The sequence below is a fragment of the Nematolebias whitei genome, chromosome 22 (genome assembly GCF_014905685.2).
Source record: "Nematolebias whitei isolate Nwh7 chromosome 22, NemWhi1, whole genome shotgun sequence".
Taxonomy (NCBI): Eukaryota; Metazoa; Chordata; class Actinopteri; order Cyprinodontiformes; family Rivulidae; genus Nematolebias; species Nematolebias whitei.
In genome coordinates, this window is record NC_056519.1 from 19600608 (window position 1) to 19623480 (window position 22873).

General features: G+C 38.9%; 2 protein-coding genes across 3 annotated transcripts in view; one reads left to right on the forward strand and one right to left on the reverse strand.

The window, feature by feature from the left end:
• Window positions 1-8892, forward strand: part of tmem110l (transmembrane protein 110, like) — a 15339-nt gene extending 6447 nt beyond the window's left edge. Inside the window, exons 5-9 of one of the 2 annotated variants that reach the window (XM_037696273.1) lie at window positions 1293-1405; window positions 1933-2016; window positions 2104-2232; window positions 8335-8451; window positions 8545-8892. In XM_037696273.1, the coding sequence (XP_037552201.1) occupies window positions 1293-1405; window positions 1933-2016; window positions 2104-2232; window positions 8335-8445 (437 nt within the window). In that variant the 3' untranslated portion in view covers window positions 8446-8451; window positions 8545-8892. Of the gene's footprint in view, window positions 1-1292; window positions 1406-1932; window positions 2017-2103; window positions 2233-8334 lie in introns of both variants that reach the window. The other variant, XM_037696272.1, reaches the window with a different exon arrangement.
• Window positions 8893-11288: 2396 nt separating this feature from the next.
• The window catches only part of itih5 (inter-alpha-trypsin inhibitor heavy chain 5), a 13566-nt gene continuing 1981 nt past the window's right edge, over window positions 11289-22873 (reverse strand). The window contains exons 4-8 of the mRNA XM_037696201.1: window positions 17884-18566; window positions 16606-16659; window positions 14483-14599; window positions 13825-14202; window positions 11289-11542 (exon numbers count right to left, since the gene is read on the reverse strand). Coding sequence (XP_037552129.1) covers window positions 11289-11542; window positions 13825-14202; window positions 14483-14599; window positions 16606-16659; window positions 17884-18566 — 1486 coding nt within the window. The remainder of the gene's footprint in view (window positions 11543-13824; window positions 14203-14482; window positions 14600-16605; window positions 16660-17883; window positions 18567-22873) is intronic.

Sequence of the window (22873 nt, forward strand, 5' to 3'; positions counted from 1 at the left end):
GCTACTAGCTACCACTCTGTTAAAATTAGCTTTTAGCTAGCTTTTTGTTACATGTAATTTCTAGCTAATCTTTTGCTATATTTAGTTTCTAGCTAACCATTTACCAGTACTACATTTAGCCATCTCGTTGCTACTTTTAGCTAGGTTTTTTTGGCACTTTCAGCTTCTAGCTAATGTTTTAGTACTTTTTGCTACTAGCTACCACTTTGTTAAAATTAGCTTTTAGCTACATTTTTGCTTTTCTTCAGTTTTTAGCTAGTCTAGTCTTCTCTGTTTTAAGTTTAATAACTCATTTTCAGCTTCTTTATCGGATTTCAGCACTTAAGGCACTGTATTTTAGCAGAATGTGTCATTTCTTTAGTACTAATAATCGTCACTAAAGTCCATCCAGACGGCAGAATACACACGTAAACTTTTGAAGAGTTCAGTTGAATTTTAGCTCAAATTATTCTCCCCAAACTGAATGTGGTCTTTTTAATTTGTCATATCTCCTATAAAACACTGTCGACTTAAAAATCACATCCGCGTTTTGCTGCGGTCAAGTCTTTTAAAGAAAAAACTTGATATATTGTTTCCTAGCGAGTGTGTATTTTGTTTTAATTTATGTTTTTATCCTTCTTAAGAATGCAATCTTATAGTGAGAGACGGGTGTGTGGTTATGGTGATCCGTATAAGCTACTAACAACAGCTTTAACCTTTCTTTTGATCTTCCTTTTTGTTTTTATCGATACATCAAAATGTAGACTTTTTTTTAGCTTATATTATTTTAAATGTATGTTAGACTTTCTCAGAATTTCTTTTAGTTTTTAGATTGTATTCGTCTATGCCTGAAGAGGACAGTCAATGAAGGAAGCGGGAGCTGCACGTTTGATTCTTGCCACTAGAGGGAGCTCTAACTCCTTCATCAAACAGACAGGGAGGAGAAAAGTTTCTCCAGCTGCATCTGAGTCAGAAAAACTCAGTCCCAGTGGCTTCACATTAACTCCTCATCAGTTCTTACACCTCACTGCCCCCCTCCTTTCATTACTTCACCGTGTGAAGGAAAGTTTTATTAAAACAAGCTGCGGATCTGATTTCATTGTTTCTATTTGAAGGAAACACCTCTGTTCCTACATGGGTGCTTTAAAACTTGCATTTGCAGGAAATGTGTGAGCTAATCTGATTTCACCTGCAAATAGTTTGAGATGGGGGATCATTGTTTTGTTGTTTTTCTCCTTAAAACAATAAAGTAGTTCCATTAAATCTGCAGACGATAAGGTAATTATTGCTCCTCCGTCTGATTCTGCTGCCAGGTGACCCCCCTCAGGCTGCAGCGTGGTTGGGTCAATGTGGCGTTTACTTGCTCATCATGGTGCTGGAGAAAGCTGTGATCAGCCTGGTGCTGCTCATTCCTGGATGGTCCAAAGTAAGAAGAATTTAATGTGTAATTATTTGGCTTTGTTCATTTGTTCCATTTGTTTCTAATCATTTTATCTGCCAAGTGCTGAAAGCGGCTCAAGTATTAATTTTGTTTGTTTAAGTTGTGCCTTTTATAAAGAACTCCACCGTCAATTCAACCTGAAATGTAATTTTTTTTAATATTTTGTTTTGTAAATGTATCGTTTTTAGCTAACTTTTCCTGGTTAATGGCAAACTTTTCAACAAAGTTCTCACTTTATAAGCTATTCCTGGGGATGATTCTCAGCTACTACCATCCTAAATTTTGTCTCGGTATGTTTAAAATTGACTGATTTATAGCTGTTTTAGTACTGAAACGATTGAGTTTCATGAAAATCAGTTGAGTGGTTCACGAGATATTTTACTAACAAACACGGTCAAACACTTGCAAAAACATTAGTTTGAATAGAAGCAGAGATTACAATATTCTGGTAAATGAATGTGACCGATGACTCATCAATGATGTAATTATGTTTTTTTTTTCACCTGGTTTAGCTGCAGGAGGTGCTGCTAAGCTACATCGCTAACCCTCAGCTGGAGCTGGCGCTGGTCATGCTCATTGTCCCCTTCATAGTGAACGTAAGCCTCACTTTACTGACCATGAGTTGAGTGTGAGCTCCTCCAGTAAATAACCCAAGCCCCGTGTCTCTTTGGCCTGTTCTGCAGTCCATTATGTTCTGGGTGGTGGACAGCCTGACGATGAGGAAATACAAGACGATGAAGAGCCTGGACGACTCCTACGACAGCTCGGTGAAGAATGATTCTCTGCTGGGGGCAAGTAGTGCGGAGTCACGGGTGAGAAGCAGACTTTTTTTTTTTTTTAAAGTAACTATTAGCAGCCAGGAGGAGTTCAGCATTGTACCATACAGCAGCTACGGTTGTTTCCTGTTTCTGGTTTTTATTCTGTATGGTTTTGGAGTCAGTCTACTTCTAAATACACTGACCAAAAATATAAACTCAACACTTTTGTTTTTGCTCCCAGCTGAACTCAAATATCAAATACTTTTTTCTATTCATCCATTCAATTCATTCAGCCTTTATTTAGACAGGTAAATCCCATTGAGCCTGGAGGACTCATTTACAAGAGAGACCTGATTTTAACAAAGAATGATGACAACAATGGACAACAGCGACAACAATAAACAGTTATAAAAAGTCATACAATTTATTTTATTTTTTTTAACAAATAGGATGGCTAAAAAAAAAAAGAAAAGTAACAAAAACAGCTAGATTCTAAGGCGAATGTAGAAAACTAAAAACAGTAACATGTCTGCATTGGACCCTGCCAAGAGTCCAACAGATTCTTAAAGCCACTTAGAGAGGACAAGGTCGAGAGCTTCAGATCTTTTTGTAAGATATTCCAGGAAACAGGAGCAGAGTAGGAGAAGGTCCTTTTGCCTAGTTCAGTCCTCATTGAGGGAACACTGCAGGTAATAATGTCCTGAGAGCGCACTCCGTAGCTGCACTCATGCAGAGACATGTAGGAGGAGATGTATGAAGGCAGCAGACCAAGAAGTGATTTAAAGATGAAAATGTACCAGTGAGAGAGTCTGCGTGAAGTTAACGATGTCCAGTTAACCAGTGAATACAGGGTGCAGTGGTGGGTACGATAATCACAGCCAGTTATGAATCTTAGTGCACCATGATAGACAGCATCCAACATCTGCAGGGTTCTTGTAGGAGCGTTCATGTAAATAATGTCACCATAATCAATTGAGGGAAGGAAAGTCACAGATACAAGGTGTTTTCTAGCATTCAGGGTTAGACAGGATCTGTTTCTGAAAAAGAAACCCAGTTTAACTTTCAGTTTCTTTATCAAGTTTTCCACATGGAGCTTAAAAGAGAGATGTGAGTCGACCAAGATACCCAAATATTTATAGGAATCAACAAACTCAATCGGGACACAATTTGAGGATAAAATCGGAGGAAGAACTGCTGGGACCAACTTCCTATTTGAAAAAAGCATCCCTTTGGTTTTGTCGGCATTTAGGACAAGTTTGAGGCGGAAAAAATCAGTCTGGATGATGTTGAATGCAGATTTCAAAAGCTGGAAAGCCTTATCAACTGTTTTAGCTCGACAATAAACAACTGTGTCATCAGCATAGAAATGTATGAATGCATTAGGGATGTTTTTACCTAAATTACTTATGTAGATTGTAAAGAGGGTGGGTCCTAAGACTGAGCCTTGTGGTACACCATTGTTGACTGTTAAATAACTGGAGGAAGTACCATTATGTTGAACACATTGCCTCCGATCTGAGAGATAGAGAACCAACCAATGGTGTGTTCTGAGAAACCGATTTCTGAGAGTTTATGACACAAGATGTTCTGATCCACAGTGTCAAAAGCTTTAGACAGGTCTAAGAAAAGTGCAGCACAATAATCCTTAGCATCCAGTGCTTCAACAACATCATTAAGAACCTTCGGTGAAGTAGTGGTTGTGCTGTGTTGTTTCCTGAAACCAGATTGATGTGGAGGTAAGATGTTAAATGAGTCCAGGTAATTTTTGATTTGAGAGTTTATCAGTTTTTCTAGAACCTTGGCTAAAATGCAGAGTTTAGAGATTGGTCGATAGTTGTCCAGTGAGGTTTTTCTATTAACACAAAAAGCCTTTTTCTCTCAAATATTCACAAATTAGTGTAAATCTGTGTTAGCATTTCTCTTTCCATCCACCTCTCAGGTGTGGCACATCAAGATGCTGATCAGACAGCATGATTATTGCACAGGTGTGCCTTAGGCTGCCCATAATAAAAGGCCACTCTAAAATGTGCAGTTTTACTGTATTGGGAAGGTCTGTGGAGTTCAGAAAACCAGTCAGTATCTGGTGTGACCACCATTTGCCTCACGCAGTGCAACACATCTCCTTCATTTAGAGATGCTCAGGTTTGTGGCCTGTTGAATGTTGGTCCGCTCCTTTTCCATGGCTGTGTGAAGTTGCTGGATGTTGTCAGGAACTGGAACATGTTGTCATATACGCCGATCCAGAGCATCCCAAACATGCTCAATGGGTGACATGTCTGGTGAATATGCTGGCCATGCACGAGCTGGGATGTTTTCAGCTTCCAGGAATTGTGTGCAGATCCTTGCAGCATGGAGCCGTGCATCATCATGCTGCAATGTGAGGTGATTACACAAATTTGTGAAGAACATTTGAGCGAAAAATGCTTTTTGTGTTCGTAGACGAAGTCTTTGATCTTTGAGTTCAGCTCATGACAAATGGGAGCAAAAACAAAAGTGTTGCGTTTATATTTTTGTTTAGTATACTTTGGGCTGTTTTAACCATATATAATATAAATATTCATTAAAATGTTTGCATTGATCTGGAATTGTGCACCGTGAGTTTTGGCATTTGTATTTTCCTGTAGATGTCAAAATTTTAACTTTCATCTGCACAAGAAAGACGTTAAAAATACATTGAGATCATTTATTACTTTCAAAAGCTACCTGAAATCTACTTGAGCATATTTGTTACAATTTTGGCACTTTTTGCCCCATTTAGCATTTAGCTACAGTTTTGCGACATTTATCTTTTAGCTACCTATTTGCTATATTTGGCTATGTATTACAGTTTTGCTATTTTTTTTTTGTTTTGCTTTTAGCTACATTAATGGTAATTTTTCCTTACACATATAGTTTTGCCAATTTTTTGCTTTTAGTTATGGTTTCGTTAATTTTAGCTTTTATCTACAAGTTTTCTATGTTTAGCATTTTTTTGCTAATTTGATTTTTCAGCTATGGTTATCATCGCTATGGTCAGCTGTGGAACACAGAATGGCAGGTCCAGCTGTAGGTGCAGGTGTACCCCTTATTGGAAGAAAGACAACAAACACATAAGGATATAAAAAATTACAAATACAAAACAGGTTGAGCAGAGTAACTAAAGACAGCAGCAGAGAGAGGAGATGTGATCTGTTTGTCTTCCAGCAGTCTAAGCCTATAGCAGCATAACTAAGGGATATCTCAGGAAACCCAAGCCAAACCTAACTATAGGATTTATCAAAAAGGAAAGTCTTAACCCCAGTCTTAAAACTGGACAATGTGTCAGCCTCACGGACAGAAACTGGAAGTTGGTTCCACAAGAGAGGAGCCTGATAACTGAAAGATCTTCCTCACATTCTGCTTTTGGAAACTCTAGGAACCGAAAGTAAGCCTGCAGTCTGAGCGCAAAGTGCTCTGTTAGGAAAATATGGAACAATGAGATCTGTAATGTAAGATGGAGCTAGGTTGTTGAGGGCTTTGTAGGTTAGAAGTAAGATTTTGAATTCTATTCTGGATTTGACAGGGAGCCAGTGGAGAGAAGCTAAAACTGGAGAAATGGAACTGTTATCCTGCTGGTTTCTGCACACACCACTTGACCCAGAACGTCTGAAGATTTTGAGTTGATTCTGGTGTGTCTCATCAAATAGCGTTTTTTTTTTGCTTTTGTCATTTAAAATGTGTATGACAGCTGCCTCCACACAGAAGCATGTGTCGTTCGGTTTTCCCCACTTCTCCCAGGAAAGTTCAGGCCTCTCACTGATTGGCTGTGAGGGTGCATGACCTTTGCATGCGATGTAATTAGAGCGGTAACTCCTCCCTCCTCCTTTCTTTCTCCTCAATGTTTGCCAGGCGGCCATAAATCAGCCCTTCATCCCTGGAATAAAAGTGACATTTAGGATTTGTTTCCACACGCTGATGTTATGGAAAGCAGAGGGGGAGCGGAGGAGGACTGCAGACAGTGGGACATTGACTTGTTGGGGTCCTCGGTGGGGGGGTGACCAGAGCTACAGTGGTCATTGTTACCCTTCTTAGGAGACAAACGGTAGAAAGGAAATGATCAGAAGTTGTCCAGACTTTAAACCCCCTGTCATTTATTATCACTCGCTGCCATGAAAGGTGGGTGATCATGTAAGCGTCTGTGTTAGCAAAATATCTTCTGAAACACTAAATGAATTTAAATCAAACTCTCAAAGTTATCATTGGATATACAGCTCATTTACACAGTTGCAGATGAGAATGCAACAGCGAATGGACCTCAGCAAACGCACTGAGCTAATATTTGGTGTGGTGGTAGCTGAGTCATCCTCGAGACGTACTTTGAACGCTAGCAGCTCGTGCGAGATTTTCTTTCTAAACTGTGTCGTTAAGTTCAAGTTCGTGGCTCTTTGTCATTCGCATCACGTGCGGTACATGAGGTGGAATGAAATTGTGTACTCAAGGTCCCAGTTCCAACCAAAAACAGCAAAAATATAAAGTATAAAAAGAAACTGTAGATAAGGATCTAAGATATATCTTAGTGTATAAGCTAAAACGAACGCTAAAACAGTGGTTCCCAACCCTGGTCCTTGAGGGACACCATCCTGCATGTTTTAGTTGTTTCCTTGTTTTGACACATCTGATTTGAATCAATGGATGACTAACAGACTTTCGTGGAACTTGATGACGTAATTAAATCACTGAATCGGGTGCGCTGGAGCAGGGAAGCGACTAAAACATTCGGGATGGTGTTCCTCAAGGACCAGTGCTGGGAACCACTGTGCTAAAAGATCTGACATACGCTAAACACTAATAATGTAAAATAATACGGTATGTTAAACAGCAGCCCGAACATGAGTCTGTAGTGAGCAGATGGGTATGAATACAGGTCATAAAGGCAAGAGATCAGCAGCATGATATAATCAGCAGATCATCATTGTTTGTTAGCAAAATATCTCATGAATCACCGGATAGATTTTTAGTGGACCTTACTGTTTGGATTCAACCCAATTCAAGATGGTTGCCGTAGCTAAATGACCTTGAACTCCGACCCAGACACAGATATTGCGCTAACATTTGAGTGATTTTAAAATCTGCCAGAATGGATTTATGGTATTCGGTTGAGCAAATACATGTTTATCTGCCACTCTGTGCTTCCTCTCTGCTGTGCTGATGCTCTGCTCGTATGCAACCTGTAACCGTGGCAACTATAGAAGTGCCAAGAAAATTATCCCGTCTGGAGACTTTCAGAGCTAAATTACAGTTATGTCTTGGGGAGTGGTGGCGCAGAGGTTAGAGAGGTGGGCTTGTGATCCGAAGATCGCCGGTTCACGTCCCGGCCCCGACAACATCAAAAAAATTTTGGGTGGGGTAGGTGAAACACCCACACTTGCCCCCACCCTCATTCGCCCCACTCTGGGCCCATGAGCAAGGTCCTTAACCCCACCATGTGCTCCCTAAACAGGTCTCTCTTGAAAATGAGTTCTCGTGGCTCAATGAGACTAACCTGGATAAATAAAGGCTAAATGAAAAAAAAAAAAAAAAACAGAACATGTTTTGAAGCAACTTTTTATTAATTAATATTTATTTACTTATTAATGCCAGATGGCACCAAAAAAAAAAAAATTTAGATGCTAGAACAGGGCTATTCAACAAAACTGCTCAGGGGGCCACAGTTTCTGAAAGCCCGCAGCTCGGGGGCTGGACATCCAGCAATTAAAGTCATTATGTAAATAAACCACAGTTTACAATGATCTGTTGCCTTTTAAATTTGTTTATTTTATTGCATTGAATCATAAATGCAATAAACGGAACCCTTTTTTTTAATGAAGTGGGCTGGATTTAAGTCACCCACGGGCCGGAATTGGCCCGCAAGCCGCCAGTTGAATAGCCCTGTGCTAGAAGCTCATCTCATCATGTGAAAATACGTGCCTACGCAAAAAAAATACATAGTATTAATGGAATAAATTAGGGAATAGAAATAAATAATGCTTTCTAATCCAGTGTTTATGCGTCAAAATCTCCTTTGCGTCTCATTTCTTGCACAAACTCCGTATCTAACTCCGAAGTTTCCAGCGTTTTCGCTGCAGGCGCTCGTTTCTCCTTCAGGTGAGTGCGTGGAGTTTCTAAAGCGCCGTCACTCAAGAGACTCTCTGTCCTCAGGTCCTGTTGACGGCGGAGACGGACTCGGAGGAGGAGGAGCAGGAGGCGGAGCCGTGCGTCCACGTCCAGTATTCAGGCGGACCACTGAGACCCAGCTGGGTGATGGTGTAAACCCAGGTGACCTCCGTCCACAGCGTGTCTTTATCTCAAACTAAAAGGGTGAAGCAGAGGCCGTGTAAACTTTTTCTTTTTTTTTTTTTTCAAAAACAGGCACCTAAAGCTGCAGTCTGTGTGGAGAGAAATTAATTAGATCAAAGGCAGCAGGACGATGTGAAGACTTTTTTTTTAGGTGGCTTTTGGAAAAAGGATACTCCGAGAGGATTTTACAATATTCCAAAGAGAGCCAGAAGAGGACCATATGTATTACGAAGGGAAATAACCACTATCAAGACGTTTTTGTTGAGGCGGTATTAAAATCATTCCTGCATGCTCTCCTTCAGACTGCATGGCTTTAGTTAGAGAAATGATCCGGTGTTGGTCAGTAAAGACAAAAAGATTGCACTAGTCATTTAGGGAGAATCATACATTTAGAGAAAATGCTTTACAGGATAATAAAGTTACAGTATATTGAGAATATTTGGGCACATCAGAGTGACTCTCAGCTACTCTCCTTTTTATCACTTTGCACTATTTGATTATTAAACAGCACAGAAATGTCATGGATGTACGCCTCAGCGTAATCTTTAGGATTTAATGTTAGCGTCTGCAGAAAGCCATCCCATGCGCTCCGGCCATAACTGCAACCACTCGAAGGTTTTACGTTGATAGTTGTGTTTGCATAAGAGTCGTTCTGTCTCGTGTTCATTGTTCCTCAGTGTTGTCGTCGTTTTTGTTCGCACGCCTTTGACCAAAACGACAAACTTTTTTAGCTGCAAAAATCCAATACGGTGCACATGTTGTAAGCAAAAACAATCATTTATTTATTCTTCGTCCAAATCAAAAAACCGTTGCAGAGGCCTAAACATTACAAGCTACTATCCGTTTTATTTATCAGCTGAAGATCGCATCTAGTTTAGCTTTTTCCAAATTCCTTGCAGATTCTGCCTGAGTCCGATGCTCTGCAGGTTCTATAATTTACTACAAAGTAATGTCTTTTTTTATTTATTTACCTGATTTGTCACTTTATGACACTATTATGACAAATGTTGGGATTTTTTTTTGTTTGATTTTGAGTTTTCAGATTAAAGTCAAAATGTTATTTTCAAAATAAAGTTAAAATGGCAAGTTATTTTATATTAAAATTGAACTAAAAATTATTTTTTTTGGTGCAGAAACCTATAACGGCTGTCTTGTGTAATTTAAAAAAAAATTATGAATTAAATATATGTTTTGAGCAGAAACATCTATAAACAACCTGTAGACTAAATAACTTCTCAAAATTCCCTGCAGTTAGTTGGAGTTTTACCGGAGAACAACAATAATAACAATGTCAGCTGGTTTTAAAACGTTCATATGATTTAAGTATATTCAGAATATTACATCTACACCAGCAGCATTTGAGCTCATCGCTCACTTTATTTGTTGGAGGCTCTTATTTTGAAGGAATCTGTGACTTCTGCTGTGCAGTGATGAAGGCTAGTTCAAGAAAGAATTCATGTGAGTTTGTAGCAGACTGTTTTATTTTTATTAACATTAAAGCAAAGGATTCTGGGATTTTCCATAAAAGCCCAGAATCGTTTGCTTCAAATGTTAATAAAAATAAAACAGTCTTCTTTAGGAGGAAATTAGGATTTGTTTCCTCGTGCTTGACTTGAAACACTATTTGGACTTTTTCCTCAATATTTAGACGTATTTAAATTTTTTTTTTTTTTGTTGAAATTTTCAACTTTCATCCTAATATTTTAACTTTAATCTTGAAACTCGGAAACAAACAAAATAAAATTTTTCCTTATTTGCCACTATATTCCAAAATATGTCCGATTATATATATTTTTTAATTAAAAAAAACTACTGTTTTAAACTCATTATGAGCCACATCATTATAAAAATTAGTTTAAATTAATCTGACAGTTCTGTTTGTGATTCCACATCCACTAAATTATAATTCTGGAGGTAGAATTTTATTTTTGTAAGAGTTCAACCTGAGTCTAATAATGAATTTCTTCAGTGTTGTAAGGTTTCTTTAAAAGTCGCAGTCGTAAAGTCACCTGGCCGGTGTAAAGATGTATCAGCCATGTATTAAACTTTGTTGCACATTTTATGTATTCAACCTCTACTTTACGCTCCAGTCCGTGGTGTAGTTTGTAACTTTTGAAGGGGAAATCTGACATTTTTATATTCGATTATTTCCATGTTATTGTTGATGTAAACGTTTAAAGCTCTACTCTGATGTGTTTTATTTGTATCGAGTTTTTTTAATTAACCAAACTGAGTGAAACGCTCCGTGCCGCGAGGTGCCTGGCTGTAAACTCCTACGGTGCTGCTCGCCGAATGTATCTCTTCTCTCTGTACTTGAATAAAGATGATTGACACGTGAACGGGTGTGCGGTGGTGAATTCCTGCGGCGGCCGGGGCGAGGCAGCGCGACGACAGACGACCTGAGCGCACCTGCGCGGGTGTGCGCCGCAGCCCCGTGACCTCCGGCTGATGGCACAGAGCTGCGCTTTTAGCTCCGCGTCAGGACGAGGGGCTTAGTTGCTGGTCTCCATGGCAACCAGGTGTGATCCGCCACCTGACAGGCTGACGTCAAGGTTTGGTGTGTGAGAATAAACACAACTGGAAAGCTTTTTAGAATCATAAATAAACCTAAAAATGTGGTTTTAAGGGTTTTATTTACTCGCATAAAATATTTAAAAAAATCATTTAATAAAAAGACATTTGCATTTAATTAGAAAAAGTACAAAAATATATTTAAAAAGGACCAATAAGATAGATTTTTGTCTTTCTGAATGCAGTAATTGTTTAAAACTTTTAAGTGAATTAGTTACATGTTGATATTTTAGCTTGGGACCGTCTCACACTTTATTAGTCCCGTGGTGTCCCGTGTCAAACATGTGAGTCGTTACGTAGTCCTCGTACTGTCCGTCAATCAGCTTGGCTGCGTTGTTTCGTGCAAACCAGCAGTCCACGTTCTGCGTACCGCTGTAGATCCTCCTGCTTTTGCGGACCACTGGCACCGAGCGGTCCTTCACCTTCAGGACCTGAGAGGGCTTCGAGTCGCCCTGTGCAGGAAGCTCAGCCAGTCCTACTTCCTCCGACAGGAACTGACCTGAAAGTAGAACAAAAAAATGGAGGATGGAGTTATTTTGGTCTCACATTTCAAGTGTTTATATTCCAGCTGTTGTCTGACGATTAGACTGATAATCATTTAAAGAATAATAGGAGGATATTTTTATAATACAAGCACATGCCCTTAACAAATAAAGCTATATTCCTAGTTTTGACTTTAAATGTTTATTAAAGCAAATTCACCTAAATAAAATGCTTAAACTGGACGGTCGTTAAATCCTACTTTTTACATTATTTAAACTGTTTTTTTCTCCTTTATATTCACAGTGTTATAGTTTTACCAGGTCTATAGTTTATACCTTTTGTTGCTTCATTTAACTTCATTTACTTATATGTTGGGGAATTTTTGGTCAAATGAGTGTTTTTTTACTACTATGGCTGAGAATGTTAACTTTGCCCATGGACCATATGTTTGGGTTAGTAGAAAGCTGAATGAGGAGTCGGGTGAGGCTGCAGTGTGCAGCTGTTGCTCCAAGGTCACCTCCGAGTCTGTGAGCTCGGCTGGACTGATAAGAGTATAAAAACAAGCTGCACACACTGCCCCAGGGCATTGTCGTAGCTCATCGTTCTGGTTTCATTAAGACTTGTTGTAGATGCTGATGGCTGTGGGCAGGAAGGATCTCTTGTAGAAGTCCGTCCCACAATGGATTCAAAGAAACTGGCTGCAGATGTCGATCCGTCGGTCCTGTATGCCAGGCAGAACTCCACCCCCATGAGCAATGGCCATTTCTTCCATCCTGCCAAACCCGTCGTCGCCGTGGACTTAACTGCAAGTGCCGGGGGACGATCTCGTACCTCCCGCTGTCACGAGCCACGTTTCCCCACTACCTCCAAGATCTCGGCAGTCAGGCGCTCGAGCACTGTGTCCGGGTAGACAGGAATGCATCCATGGCACCTCCTTTTCAACTCATTTGAGATTTGGGGCTGTAGTTGAGGTATTATTTGAGCTGCATATTATTTCATGTGTGTACTCCTGTATATCAGTGTCCTGAAAATTCATTATTGTAAGGACAGAGTAGTAGTTAAAAGTACTAGTCTCAGCCATAGTAGTTAAAACATCTATAAACTTTGATCAAAAATTCCCTGACATTTTGTAACTTGGTTAAGTGTCCAGGCAGTAAAATGTAAATCAGGCAGACCACATGACACAAAACTCTAATCACCTTGGCATTTTCAGACCGCAACAAAATAACATAATAATTCCGTTAATACTCGGTTTTGCATTATCTATGTTTTTGTACATTTAATAAATAATACATAACATTTATCTACAACGCATTTGTCATTTAACAATTTAACAACCAAATCCTCTGAGTCTTCAAAAGAAATCTTTAGTATTCTTCATTTGGCTAAACTGAAATCACAGATAATCTTTTCAACTGATTCTCTTGCAGTAACTTTTTAAACCAAATGAAGTTGTAAGAAAATATTATATATATAAAAAAAAACCTCAAGTCTTAGTTCAATTCTTTTAATCCATTTCATTTTCTCACATTTCTTTTAAACAGAAGTAAAAATTAATCTACGTTCATCTAAAACCTACAACAAAACTATATATTTTTAAATATTGTAGGGATTTTTAAGCTCTTCATAAACTGTATTAGATGACATTTTTAATCTTTAAATCATACATGGGGAGTTTAAAACGCACTTTTATGTTTTAGAATACCACAAATCGTTGATGCCCATGCTTCACACGACCAGTATAATTATCTGGTGATGCTTTAATGGTGACGTTAGAGTCACGGTGAGATTACAGATTTACTTCAATAACTGGTTTGATTAGAACTTGTAGTTTAAAATGATAAAAAAAACTGAACTTTATATAGTTTCCGATGATGACCATTAATATATGTGAACCAAGAGTAGATGTGTAACATGCACTTAAAGTTTCAAAACATTAAGAACTGATGTCTATTTTATTCCTAATTGTATGTAAATTATGAAACGTGCATCTGTTTAGTTACAATGTTTCATAATTTATGAAGTATGCTACAATATAATATTGTAAGAACTGTCACATTTCTGAAGTTTTATGTGTTCTAACTAAATTTGGAAATGAAGTACTGATATTTTCTTTTAACGGCACAAACACTTCCAATTTTTGGAAAGGGCCATTTAAACCATTGCAGATAACAAAGCAAACATTTTGATTTTCTTGGGAGTGAATAATTTGCTAAATTAGGGACCGTTGGACGACAATGCTTTAGGTCTTTTTAGAAGTTTTAATATTTAGACATCAGCTTGTTTTCCATCTCTTACCCAGCAAGCCGTGACAGTTGTGTGAAAGTCCTGTGCTGTTGCCGATGTAGAACCCCAGATGGTCTTTCTGGTAAGGAGCTGGGTTTTTGTACTGATGCAGCAGGATGATGAAGGTGATGTTCCCTCCCACGGTCACGGTCACGTTCGACTTTCCCACGATGGCCACGGACAGCACGCCGCTGTCCACAGTCACGGTGGAATGGCAGGGCAGGACGAAGCGGTCCCGTCCATCCAGGATGACTTTCTTCGGCGTCACCTCAATGTAAGCGCGTTTCGGATGGTCCACCACGATGGTGATGGTGCTGAAGTATGTGCGCTGCTGCTTGTGACTGCCTGGTGGAGCTGGGGCGCCTATCAGCTTACCGTTAACTGTCACACCTGGCAACCCACACAAAATGAAAACATACGGTATTTGTTACTTGTATATTAGTATTTGTACTAGTACAATTAGCACTCTTGTTGATAAGTCACTGGAGGCTTTGCCGCCTTCATTCAACACCATGATGGTCAATTATACTGTTGAGATCATACATGGATTAGAAAAACAAAAATAGTCACCCTTTTGCCTGTTTATGTGTAAAATTAGTATTTTGAACTTGAAAAGTAAAAAAAAAAAAAAAAAAACTTATTTGTCTTTAATTAGCATCATGAGGCTTACCAGAGTACTTGTGGTCAGAAACCAGGCGGAGAACGTGCCCAGGCTCACCGTTGATGTTAAAGCACACGGTTAGCTTACTGAGAGGAAACTCCACCACAAAGTGAGGGTCACCATCCGCTACAAGACAGTGACAGGGTATGATCAAAAGATTAGATCACCAAGACACTACAAACAATTGTAGGCAATCCAGACAGAAATTTAAAGCTAATAATAATAATACAAGTTTGTTTTAAACTGGATATGATGCAGAAAATATGCAGTTTAAAATGCCTGAAGTCCAACATGCTATGCAGTTGTTAGCATTGATTTAACTTTTTATTTATAATGATTCATAGAGTTTGGTTTTAACTGCCAAAAACTATTTATGACCTTGACTATTCTGATTAACAAAAGGTCAAGAAGCTCAGGAAAAGAACACAGTCTTACAAAACAGGGTACTAATAAAATATTATAGGTCAACACATAGGAAAAAAATGGAAAAGAAAACAATGTTTGAATAAAGCAGAAAATAATAGCTGAATATTGCTGGATTGAATGCAGCATTTTATAGCAGGCCTGTCTTCATTTTTTTCATTTATATTCTTGTAATTATGAGTGTTTTATAATATTGTGCTCAAGACTATTCTTAAAATTAAAGAATGGGCTCAAAAATGATAATTCAGCTACCACAGAATCTAAAATCATTTTATCGTCATTTAAGATAGTTTCAAATAGTTTCTGATCTCAATGTTATTTAAACAGTAAATATAAACTGTTTGTTCATGTCAGTAAAAATACTGATAAATATAATTTAAGATTAAATGTATTGAAAAGAAAATAATTTTCTTTGTTAGCCAGCGTTAATTGAAAAACAAATGGCATAGCTCAGTTATTTTATGCTTCTCAACATAAAATTATTTGGACAAATTTTAAAACAGGTGTCCGAGTATCAGTTCCATAATTCTGAAAATGCCTAATACTAGAGGGCCCTAAAAGATTAGACAGTCAATCTTTAAAAAAAAAAAAAAGACTAAACAAAGCTGTTCAAAATGTGAAACACATTATCAGGAAGCAAACCGTTCATCTAATAAGGTAATAATTCACAAAAATTGGTGTAGCTTATATAATTAAAAAGCATCCTTCATTGGTCATTACAGCTAGAAAAACAAATAACAAAAAAAAATCATAAATCCTACAGATTAAAGATGTTCAGGACACATTTTTGGAATGATTAAATGATTAAAGTTTCTTGCATCCACTACATTGAATCAAAGTTTCATATATATATTTATTTATTTTCCCAGAAGTTTGAAAAACAATCGTTAGTAACTTGCACTATTTCATTTAATCATAAAGTCTGCATCATTTAGATACTTCCTGTTAGTGCAGCGACCACACTGAGCACTTGGTGTGGTTACGGGGCTACAAACTGCTGTGCTGACCTTCAGCTTTGAAATAGTTGCCAGGTCTCCACAAGCCCAATTGGGTTTGGAGCTGTCATTTTTTTCAGTAATTGTAATGTTTTTCTAATTGTATGTACTTTAAGAATCAACATTGTTTTTTGTTTTTACAGCACGTATGCAAAACTCTACGCTGTAGTTTTCATCAGAAAACAAAGTATCATCAGCATATTGTAACACAGCACTTGCTTAATTTCTGTTCTCTGGGACAGTTCAACCCTTTAGCTGGAGCTCCCTCAGGCATTATGAGAATCAACTAAGATGCACAAAGGAACAATAAGATTATAGAGCAACTCTAATGACAGGGTTATTACCTCTCAGTAACTGCTTTTGATGATTCCCTGTCTTTACAGTATCACATACACAAACATCCAGGTCTCTGTCTCATTAGTATCTGTGTTCATGAGTGTTTAAAGTGTCACTCAGTGCTTCCTGGTATTTCATTTAGTCTGTTCAGAGCGATGCTCAGAGGAATCTCCAAGTCTCTGATCACTGAAGACTGTCTGACATGATCTAAATTACAGGCTGCCCACACAGACAGCCCAGACTGTACATCCCCTCTTCTCCTCTCTTAGATTTTACTATGAAGTCTTTAAAGATCTCCATGTAAACTAACAGGTTACGTAACGATCTGTTGTAACAGGTTGGAGAAAACCTATTTGCACAGGCAAGATGACGAGTTACCTGATGTTTTGGAGATCATGATGGGTTTCTTGGCTGGTCTCCTCTCAACCTTATCTGCAAAAACAGTAGTAATTATCTGCAGAAATTAGCCTTTGGAGTTAAGTTGTTAAAAACAAACCAATGGAACGCCATTTCCCTATAAAGAAAATGATATGTTTTCTGAAGGGAAATTTGTAATAGTATCTACTTTTCAGGGCTTAAGATGTTGATGATGTAACAGTAATATATAATAATTGACAAAGATGTCTAAGCCAGGGGTATAGGTGATATATCACTGTGCTGCAACGGTTGGAGACTAATTGGCAACTCAAAAATGTGAGAAAATGGGCAATTCTTTAGTTGCAATGTCACTGAGTACACTTGGCAATTGTTTCTTGGGATTTTTTTTCTTCTTCCAGTACATATTCATATTATGAATAAAGATTTTGGTCCATTATCAATAAGTGAAAATGTGTAAAGTTAACTGAAGACACATCTACCGCTAGTGAAACCACTTGGATGTTCTGGGCATCTTAGCATCTTAAAGTCAATGTCATTTAGCAGCTTTCTGCTGCAAAGGAATCATTCTAAAGTAGCTAGTGTAAAAAAGAAAGTCTTGATGCATGCTCAATAATCCAGATAGAATAATCTAACAAGGTTAGGTGATGGATTATTATTCAAATCCATCCAGAGGACCTGACTTAACCTTGTTAGATAAAAACAAAAGGTTTTCCATTTTTTCCAACAGTATTAGCAGAATTAACAAAAACAAACATTATTTTATATAGTTAAAGGGCATTGACTTTAGAGAAACAGAAGATTTCCTATCATTTTGTTAATTTGGGGATTTTTCATGTCCCAAATTGATGTACCTTTAGTTAAGGTACTAATGACGCATCTCATTTTCCTTGGAAATCAGATCTGGGAAAAAGGCCACAGCAAACCATGCCATGTTTCATTTGCAAGAAAAAAATAGAGTGTGCTGTTTGATGTGCTCATTAACCAGGTGAGACAATAATAGCAATACAAGCTTATAACACTATATTCACATTAAATTAAATGCATAAAACACTGTTGTGACATTTTCACTACCTAAAAATCTGGCAGTATCATGCGTGACAACTCCAACTTTAGAGTACAAATGCATCTCCAGTTACATGAGTGGACGATAAAGAAATATGATTATCATATAGAAGAGTTATATCAATATATGGGAAGAGGGTTTGATATTAAAACAAGTTTAAAAAATGCTTTACAGTTTAATCATCCTGTAAAACTAAACCTCAGGAAAACACACACCTATTATGTTGCTCAGAGATGAAATCTGACTTTTCTGATTCCCTTTGAGTTTCTGTGGTTTTTCCTCATCTGCGTCGCCTGGCAGGTCATTGATAGGTGATGCAGCCTCGTCAACTGCCGGTGTGATGGTGGGTGCTGGTGCCATGGAGCCATCAGCCAGAACCTCTGGCTTCTCTACCACCATGTTGGTGAGTGGAGTTAGGAAGTGATACGTCACTGACAGGTTGGCAGCCTGTTGGGTGTGATCTTCTCTCTCCTTGCTAGTTTGGCTGCGCAGCCTTGAACGAAGACCCTCCTTAACACTTAAGAAGGCCCAGATGCGTTCAACAAAGTTTTCTGCAATTGAACCAAGAGGGTCCCACAGTTCCTGTATGACCACTGACCCTAGGGTCCTGACTCCAGCTGCCATTGCAGCAGTAGCTGCCTTCACGTGTTTCTCGGTTTCTATCTGCAGATGCCGCAGTGGTACATCCATCTCCAGGATGATGTTCCTGTCATTGTTGCTGGCAGTAACCTGAACATGGAGTGATTCTGCACTTTGGTTTGTGAGCTTGCCAGAGATGACAATCTCGGAGCCGTTGAAGTAGTTGGTGAAAAGATTCTGAGTGACGTAATCGACTGAGTTCTCTGTGTAGTTGATTCTGATGTCAGACAGAAGAGGTGTTCCTATCTCATCATAGAACCTGGAAAGGAACACAAATACATTTTAGACTGCAACTTCAGTTTTCCTGCAGTTCCGTCAATGGATAGTCTCATACCAATATCAGCTAGGTATCCCAATCAAAGCATTTTTTTTAAATTGGTATCTCACTCACACATAGTGCCAATTTACATTTGTCAATTTTGCCAACATGTATGCTTTTTGGACGCTAGGAAGAAACTGAAGTAACCAAAGAAAACGCACAGATGCAAGGAGAGCATGCAAACGATACACAGAAAGACAGCAGCTGAGTTTTGAACCTGCAGCTTTCTTGCTTTGAGGATACAGCGCTAACCATTGTGTTGCCATGTGACCTGGTAGTAACGGAGCTTCTTTCAATACCAACAATTTAATTAGACATTTAAAATCCAAACACTCGGCTGAGTAAGCAGAGTTCTCCAAGTTAACTCTTAAAGCTAACACGGCTAAGCAACATGCTTTACAGAAAACTATAACTATAACAGACAAGTGTTATAAAGGATAGCAGAACAGGTGGCTGAATTTATTGCTCTGGATGGCCAACCCATTGCTGTGGTGGATACAACAGTGTTGCCTCTTGGAGTAGTTGGAGCCATGGTACATCCCATCCTCTTGAAAATACATAATCAACACAGCACCACCAGAGATATGGTTTGCCATCACCTGGTATATTTTCCCTCTGTCAATCACAAAAAAAAACCAAAAAAAAACTACAACATATGGAGCAATATCAACGCAGTTTCTTTGCTATCAAGCACAGATCTAATCTACAAGTTTGAGCTATAAAAATACAAAATAATGCAACTGATTGAGACTCTATTGACTGTATAATCTTAAACAACTTGGATTGGCATTGGAGACAAATCTGGGACACTTCTCTAATTCTTTCAGAAGTGTGCAGGTCAAATTTACCTTAGACAATTATGATAGAGCTAAAACAGACTCTTTGTCTCTCTAGATTCTACATTTATTGAGTATTTTCCTTTATGGTGTCTCTTCTGAATCTGGAAATTCTGCTCTGCCAGCTCCTGCTCCCATAGTCAGACTCTCCTTAGCTACACATGTGAACCTGCGACTTGATGAGCATGAGTATACGAGGCCTCAGAAGACACTCAGCCAGCACTGGAGCATTACCTGCCAATGGTAGTCTTGTTCTAGATGTCTACTTGTGGTCAAAGCTAATGCTTTTTTTTTTTCCCATTGATGTCCTGTTTTCCTGAATCCTCCTCTGCAGATCTCAAGCTCCTCTGTGCCTCATCAGCTGCCTCCACCCCTTCCTAACAACTTTTACCACACCTCCTTTGCCTGAACTCTTTTGGGTCAGCTCTCCCCACGCCTGACCTCAACCACCAACATAATAAAGAACTGCATTATATTATCTCCCTGGAAGTCCAAGACTCTAACTAGGCCTGTCACAATAAACAATAAATCAATTAATCGCATGATAAATCAAAATAATTAACCTCACTTTCATTTATCAGCTTCATCGTTTCTCCCTCCCATTTTTCTTAAAGAGACACGCTGCTCGCTCCCTCACTATCCATCCTTCAGTTCAGTCTTATACTGCCATCCAGTGGTCAAAAAAGGTACTAGACACAAAAATTAACCAAAATTTCTTCGTAAATTTAACAGTTATTAATTATTGTCAAATTTCAAACAATATTATCGTTTATCGCAATAATTTCTACAACAATTAATCGCCCAGCAACATTTGTTATCGTGACAAGCCTAACTCTAACCCTCTCTCTGCTCGTCAGGGTTCCAGTCCTTCTCCTGGCCCATTTCATATAGCTCGCCTTGTAAATAAACACTATAAACCGATTCTGAGTCTTGGTCTCTGTTCTCGTTGGTCCTTATATCTGGGTATATAGTAGTCGCAATCGTCACACTGAACTGGCTACAGTCACATGAAGGAAAAGGCACAAACATAACGTAACTGTCAGCAAAGATATTACAATTAAGTCGGATTTTTCTAAATTCATTTGTATCCAAAAAAGGTTGAGGTTAAAAAAAGACGGCTTTGGCCTAATAACTATCATCAATATATCCTTCAAGAAGCCTGAAACATTGACTGTGATTGCCAAAGCTAATGTCAATAAACAGTTTCTAGATTGCTTCTAAAATGGACTTGTATACTTTTAAAAAGGGCACCACTTCATAGTTTGTGCACTCTTTCATGAATGAGTAAACCTGTATTAAAGGGTATGTCCCTTCCTTGTTGTCACAGCATTATAAACAGCTCACCTGTTACCTGGCCTGTTTGTTCTAGCTGGACCTGTCCAACGATCGCACAGTCTATCCGTTAACCCCAAGTACACACTTAGATGCAGGTTTCACGACATACACATTCACACACACATTCTTGTGCAACTGAACAAACACCTGTCTGGCTGCAGAAGACTGAGACAAGGGGGGTTGTGTGTAGAGGGCAAAGAAAAAAGGATCCGAGGGAGAAAGAGGGCGGCTGTTGTGGTCTGTGGCTGTCTCTTGTTTAAGTTGATTACAGAGGCCTGTTGTCAGCACCGTCACATTTGTAGTCTGCGTTCTCTCAAGTTGATGAGAGATGGATGGATGAGAGAGAGTGAGAAGGGAAAAATTAAGAACTAATCGCCTATTTAAAGACAGATTATACACATAGAAATGGGAAACATATATGGCTCTTATTGGTTACAGTTTATGAGGTTAATAACTGATTTTTTAAAATATTTTTAATGTAAAGAAATAAATACACATTAATATATATTTTCTCTTTTTGTAGATAATGGATTTATTTTATTTTTTATTTTTTTTGCTGAAACAAGAATACCTAAACCAATAGTATGCAATAGAATATGGAAACAAGATTTATGGCAACTGCACAAATTTTGACATGCCCATATACAATATAAAAATTATGAATCTGTTAAAATTAAACAAATAGTAATTTAAAACATGACATCAGAATACAGAGAAGAACTTCATCCATCCAATTATCTTTACCCGCTTATTCCATTTTGGGTCACGGGGGTCGCTGGTGCCCATGTCCAGCAATCACTGTGCGAGGGGCGGGGTACACCCTGGACGGGTCGCAAGTCCATCGCAGGGACACATAGAGACAAACGAGACAAACAACCATTCGCTCTCTCACTCACACCTAGAGTTACCAATCAGCCTAACATGCATGTTTTTGGTCTGTGGGAGGAAACCGGAGTACCCGGAGAAAACCCACGCATGCACGGAGAGAACATGCAAACTCCACCCAGAAAGGCCCCCGGACCGGGGTTTGAACCAGGGACCTGCTCGCTGAGAGGCAGCAGCTCTACCAGTTGCGCCACCGTGCTGCCTGAGAAGAACTTTGTTCGACTAAATATTTTCCCGAAACTTTTGTTTTTCTGCTACTATTCAGAGTGTCCTCTGAATTAATAACTCTTTTAGCACATATTTAATGTTTAAAAGCAAAACGATTAGGATAAAACTAGACAAATAAACACAAACGGCACTAATGTTTGGGTTCTAGGGCACCAAGTGATTGTGGGCAGCAAAAGAAATTGGCTGCAAAGTTGTTGTTTTTTTCTGAAATGGATGGATGGATGGATGCAATCTGCTGTCTTCCTTCCTTAGATAAATCATATTAGTAATTTAATGTTATGTGAATGTTTCTGTTCATTGCCCTGAGATGAATTATGTTGTGACTTGATGCTATATAAATAAATTGAACTGAATCAAACTGAACTGAATTGAACTGAACTGAATTAAATTGAACGGAATTTAATTTAATTTAATTTAATTGACGGGATGGATGGCTGGATGAAGGATGGATGGATGGATGGATGGATGGATGGGTGAGTGGTGGGTGAGTGGTTGAATGGATGGATGGGTGGTTGGTTGATTGGATGGATGGATGGATGGTTGAATGTGTGGGTGGGTGGGTGGATGGGTGGTTGGATGGATGATGGATGGGTGGATGGGTGTGTGGATGGATGGATGATGGAGGGATGTATGATGGATGGATGGATGGATGGGTGGGTGGATGATGGATGGATGGGTGAGTGGTGGGTGGTGGGTGGGTGGATGGATGGACAAATGAATGGGTGGGTGGGTGGGTGGGTGGTTGATTGAATGGATGGATGGATGGATGAATGTGTGGGCGGGTGGGTGGTTGGATGGATGATGGATGGGTGTGTGGGTGGATGGATGGATGGATGGATGGATGGGTGGGTGGGTCGTTGGATGGATGGTGGATGGGTAGATGCATGTATGTATGTATGTATGTATGTATACATGTATGTATGTATGTATGTATGTATGTATGTATGTATGTATGTATGTATG